This window comes from Neophocaena asiaeorientalis, unplaced genomic scaffold (assembly GCF_003031525.2).
Source record: "Neophocaena asiaeorientalis asiaeorientalis breed wild unplaced genomic scaffold, Neophocaena_asiaeorientalis_V1.1 scaffold185, whole genome shotgun sequence".
NCBI classification, from domain to species: Eukaryota; Metazoa; Chordata; class Mammalia; order Artiodactyla; family Phocoenidae; genus Neophocaena; species Neophocaena asiaeorientalis.
This window is the reverse complement of record NW_020171809.1, coordinates 668,051-673,678: the sequence shown is the minus strand read 5'-3', so window position 1 is coordinate 673,678 and position 5,628 is coordinate 668,051. Positions and strand designations below refer to the sequence as shown.

At 56.9% G+C, this 5,628-nt stretch overlaps 1 protein-coding gene across 1 annotated transcript in view; it reads left to right on the top strand.

Annotated features, from left to right (window-relative positions):
* Window positions 1–5,628, top strand: part of CROCC2 (ciliary rootlet coiled-coil, rootletin family member 2) — a 65,803-nt gene that overhangs the window by 52,860 nt on the left and 7,315 nt on the right. The window contains 2 exon segments of the mRNA XM_024760494.1: window positions 1,054–1,230; window positions 5,092–5,594. Of these exon segments, the coding sequence (XP_024616262.1) occupies window positions 1,054–1,230; window positions 5,092–5,594 (680 nt within the window).

Here is a 5,628-nt window from a genome sequence, read left to right as displayed (position 1 = left end):
CCCGCCCCCCCCGCCCCACTCCCTGCATCTCCCAGCCGCCCCCCCTGCACCCTGGGCCTGCCCCCCTCGCTGACCTCGAACTTCACCTTCTCATCGCGTCTCCCACCAAGTCTGGGAGGACTTAGGGTCTCTGTGGTCTTAGCCGCTCTGCCTTCTCTCCCTGCCGCCCCACGGCCGTGGGCTGGCGCTGGTGTTTTCACCGCAGATGGCTCGCCCTCCGGCTCCCTGCTGGGCTCACCTTCTCGAGAACATCAGTTACTGTTTTCTGACACGATTCCCCTTTCCTGCAATAACTCTGTTCTCTTTTTGATTCAAGACCCTCCAATCAGATTCCGTGGACCGACTGCTCTCCTGAATCACAGTTGACCGCGAGCGGCTCACGTAGTGATCCTTTTCCTCCTTTTGAGAAGGGGGTCCGGTCTCATTCCCAGTTGGGGCTGCAGAGGGACCCATCAGGGGCTTCACGCGTCTCTGGCCAGATGTTTCACACCCCAAGGAAAGGCAGAGAGGAAGAGCCCAAGGGGAGACGTGGGGAGCAACGGCAGAGACAGCACTGAGGCCCCTCCAGAACTTTTCTGTTCCAGGAACAGGGAGGGTGACGGCCCCGACCTCAGGGCAGAGCTGCGGGGTTGTCCTCAGGCTCCTCCCCCTGGCACTTGCCTGCCAGGGGAGTGGGGGCCTTCCTGGTGCCTCCCCCACCGTGACCCTGGTCCCTGGAGGCCTCCCCTCCACACCCCCACTGCCCCCTCCAGCCCCGGCCTCTGAGGTGCCCACGTGGGGTCTCCACACGGGGCGCAGACGGCTCTGCTGGAAGTTGTTCACGTATTCGCTACCCCTGTTCGTCTTCTGGTTGATCAAGTGTTGAGTAAACTGTGTGTGCTAGAATCTATCCATCGTTTGTCCAATTTTTCTAAGAATTCTGGCAATTCGCAATTATCCTATTTTTAGGCCACTTGCCTCCATGTGCTCTCCATCTTTTGGGAACCCTCAAAGTCCCTGGTCTCCAGCCGAGGGAAGTCTTTCCCAATTTTTGTAACCTGTTGGTCACTGCAGTGGGCGCCCGGGAGGGGGTTCAGACACACCTCAGTCACCGGAGGCCCCGGGCACTCTCCACTCACAGCCAAGCCAGGCTGCAGCGTTTCCAGCCCGCTGTGGGCTCAGGGTACGTGGCCACACCGCCCGCCGCCCACTGCCTGCACCACGTCCAGGCCAGGCTGCCAGGCGGCCAGCGTGAGCTAGAGCGAGGCTTGCATTTGATAACATCTTTCACTCTCATGGACTGGATTTTCCCTCGTTTCACATAAGCCAATGTGTTTGTCAAGAGAAAGTTAATTAAAAACATATTTTTCTAATTAAATGGTAGGCTGTGCTATGCAAACAGTAAGATTCTTGTTTGAGAGCAAATCCCTCCCCGTTTCCAGGGCTACCCTGGGAATTCAATAGATCAACAATGCAGAACCGAGCCCCAAGGTTAGGACACGCGCGAACACAGCCCCCGGGGGGCCTGCAGGCAGCTGGCGGGGCCTGAGCCAGCGGGAGGCGAGGCGCGGAGGGGGGCCTGGCGCCCGCCCACTGGGAGAGACCGCCCGAGGCTGTCCTCGGACCAGCGCCAGGTCACAGCCTCGATGGCTCAGAGGGGCTCACGGCATCCACCAGCACCTCACAGTCCCTCGCACACCCTCCCCTCCTCTCCAGAGAGCTCACCCCCAGGGCCCAAATCCAGCTTCAGTCCAGGTTCTAGAGGCGAAGTGGGGAGCCGCTCGGCCTTCTGGGCGCACTGTGGCTGGAGCGCATTCCTGATACTTGTTCAAGAATGTCTGTGCTCCTTTAGGGCACCATACTTGTCAGATTTTTTGTGTGTTAAGAGTATTTTATCTTCATAAAAGGAATTGGTGAGCTTTCCATCTCTTTCTACTACCTGGGATCATCTAAATAGCCTCGGAGTTAAGCCTTCTTGAAAGGTTACATTGAACTCACCTGCAAATGCCGTGCTCCTCCTGTCAGCTTAAGTAATACATTTTCATTTCCTCTCCCAGCTTTTCCCTCGCTGTCTCTGAGTTTTTCTATCTCTTCTGGGGTCAGTTTTGGACATTTGGAAGTCACCCATCTCGTGTTCAAGTGCGCTGCCAGGAACTCGCTCTTATGTTTGGCAGCCATTTTTCATTTTTACACCTGTAGTTAGATCTTATTTATATCTATAGTTAGATCTGTTTCTGTCCCTGATGTTGGCGATTTTTATTTGTCTCTCTTTAAGTTGCCAACAGTTCATCTGTTTTATTGGTCTTTTCAAAGAATCAACTTTTATCTCTTTTCTCCTTTCACGTGGTTTATTCGTTTCAGCTTTTATCCCTATTGACACACTCTTTGGTTGTTGTAATATTTCTGATTTCTTCAGTTGCATGGTGCTGTATTTATGTCTGGGCTTTACTCTTTCAATAGTAAAAGCATTCAATGTTATTGTGTTTTCCCTCATTGTGGTTTGGTATGTGCCCCCATACGTTGTTGTTCTTGTTGCTTTATTTACTTTTGGCTGCATTGGGTCTTCGTTGCTGCGCGGGCTTTTCTCTAGTTGCGAGGAGCGGGGGCTACTACTCTTCGTTGCGGTGCACGGGCTTCTCACTGTGGTGGCTTCTCTTGTTGCATTGTTGCAGAGCACGGGCTCTTGGTGCGTAGGCTTCAGTAGTTGTGGCTCGCAGGCTCTAGAGCGCAGGCTCAGTAGTTGTGGCGCACGGGCTTAGTTGCTCCGCGGCATGTGGGATCTTCCCAGACCAGGGCTCAAACCCGTGTCCCCTGCATTGGCAGGTGGATTCTTAACCACTGCACCATCAGGGAAGCCCCCCAAAGGTTTTTAACATGAATTCTTTTCCTTTCTTACCAATCCTCTAGGAGTTTCCACTTTTATTTCTTCTTTAATTCAAAGGTTGTTTGTTTAGAAGAATAAACGCTGCGCCTCTTCTTGCGGCTGTGTCTCGTCTTACTGGAGAGGGGGCTGCCTTTGGGGCAGTTATAATGTTTTGATCAGCTTCTGGGTGGATCTTTGCTTATGTTCCTGGTTTGTCGGTTGTTTCTTGGTTGTCAGTTGTTTGCTTTCTTGGTTCGGTTTTGTCTATTTGTTTGTGGTATGTTTGGAGGGAAACTGGACAAGCTGATTGCAGAGTTTACAGGGAGGAATAGATGTTTGAGATTTTCTAAGCAATTTTTGAAATAGTATCGTAATACTGACTGTAACAGTAGCGTGGTCAAAGCAGCAGGGGTTGGCACAAGGGTGGACGAAGAGGCAAGCAGGACAGGGCAGAGTCCAGAAGTTTCCAGCTGTCCCTAACCGGCACCAGATCCCAGCCTCCCGTCTGGGCTACTGAGGCCCACTGTGTAAAGTAAGGCGCTCGGGTCCCCTTATATTGGAGCACTTCCCAGCACTAGTTCTGTCCTGTGACCGGCCAGAGGGCTCATGAGGCTCCCAGAGGGCAGGGCCAGGTGGCCGTGCACTGCTGCCCAGCGCTCACCCACACTGGACACTTGCCAGCCGATGAACAAATCGATCCATTGTCACCAGCGGATGAAAAGGCTGAGGACCTGAACTCCGAAGGATGCGCTGGGGTTGGCGGCAGGCTCCTCTTGTGCAACAAGCAGGGTGCGGAACGTTGCCTCCGCCTGCTGTGCTGGTGCCTGAGGCATTTCTGGCCTCTACAGACCCCCACTTTACAGCAGCCCCCATACAGGGCGGCGGGGGGAAGGGCGGTCCTCACAGTTCTTCTCCCGTCCTTCTCTTGCTCCCGACGAAAACGCTGTGAGATCGCATCACACCCGTCCGCAGAGGGGGAAACCAAGGCTGGGGCTGGCCCAAGGGCATGCGCGGAGCCCCGCCTCCTCCCCCAGGCCCGGGGTGGAACCACAGAAGCCGGCGGTCAAGCCTCGTGCGCTCCTGCAGCTGAAGCCCCGCGCTGAGCGCAGGCCTGTGACGCGTGCACGGCCAGCCGCCCCCCACTCAGGATCAGGGCTCAGAACCAAAGCAAGGCAGCAGTGAGACTGACTGAGTGGGGCAAGGGGAGATGTCCATGACGGGCGCCCCGTTCAGTTATGGTTCATTTGAATTCCGTGAACGGTGAGCCCTGCAAGAGGAGCACAACGCTTCAAACGAGTGGTCCGGAGCCTCTTTAAAGTACCGTGAAGTAGTTACGCCATATTTGAAGGAAACTTCTGCTTTTCTACGGGAAAATGTGTACAAACAGAAAACTGTAATTTCCAAAATTGTAAAGAAGGGTGAAACCTCAATTTTAAGTACAAGCATTGCCCCCCCTTTCCTTTAACTTTCTAAACTGACAGACCCAAAAACGTTCCCACAGGGTCACGACACCTGTCCCGCCCTCACCCAGCCTGGGACGGGGGTGCCCGGTTGCTCCCCCTCTTCCTCTGAGCCAGTCCTCCTCTTGTATTCAGTGAAAACGGAGTGGGAGATGGATGCAAAGCCCCCTTAGACACACGGCTCCCGGGACACAACTGCTGGGTCCTTGTGAATGGCACGTGTTTGCTGGCCGAGACCCAGAAACTTGAGGGCTGAGCCTGGGTGGGCCCTCGGGGGTCCCTGTGCCTTCAGGCGTTCCTGCTCTGGCTCTAGACCCAGTCTCCCTCTTCCTAAACAAGCACCTCTTTGCCCGCCACAACCCACACCCCCTCCTCTCTCTGCTGGCCCCATCTCCCCTCCCCCAGCCAGGATTCTGGAAGGGCTGCCCCCCCCCTCCCCAGACCGTCAGCACCGCAACCTCCCGGGACCCACACAGACACAGAGATCACCAGCAACTTTGGTCCCTTCCAAAGGGTGCTTTTTGGGTCCATGTCTACCCGAGCCCCTGGAGCTTTCCGCACAGGGGCCCGACCTCTCCCTCCGATCTCCGCCAGCTCTCTGGTCCTCCCTGGGCCCAGTCTCCTCTTTTCTCTGCTCCGAAGTCCACTTGGCCTGGACCCGTCCTCCCCCCACTCCCTGGCCTTCGGTGCCAGGGCCTCCATAGCCACTTGGTCCTGTGACACTACCCCCGGCGCAGTGACCCCCGGGAGACCCCTCAACGTGCTCCCACACCCACCTTCCCATCCCAGCAAGTGGGCTCCGGACACCCCGCACGCAGTCCAAGCCTGGGAGCCCTCGGGGCACTGCCTGCCCCTCACCCGCCACGCAGCCCTCGGGCTACCTCTCCATTCCGTGGCACCTTCTTCCACTTCTTGGCTCCTTGAGCCCAAGCCGCCGCAGGCTCCGTATGGACAATCCCGGGGCCCCCGATTTGCCTTCCTCCGCCCCCCGCTCAGCCCCCGCAATGGGCTGGACGCGGCTCCTGATTTTCCAGAGTGCTCTGTACCAAAGGTCACCACCACCTCCTGCCCACCAGACACTCGCGGGCAGGACGGCATCCGTGTGCTCCCGAGAATCCCCAGGCCCCACTGTGCACCAGCTCCAGCCCGGGGACACCACAGGTGCCGTCCTCGTGAAGGCTCAGAGAGGAGGGGTGACAGGGAGGGGGCGGCGCAGCGGAAGAGGGGGGCGGCCGGCAGCACTCCGGGCTCGGGCAGCAGGGGCGGGGAGGCCTGAGTCACGGGGGTACGAGGTGGGCACAGGGGAAGAAGGCTGCAGGTGGAGGG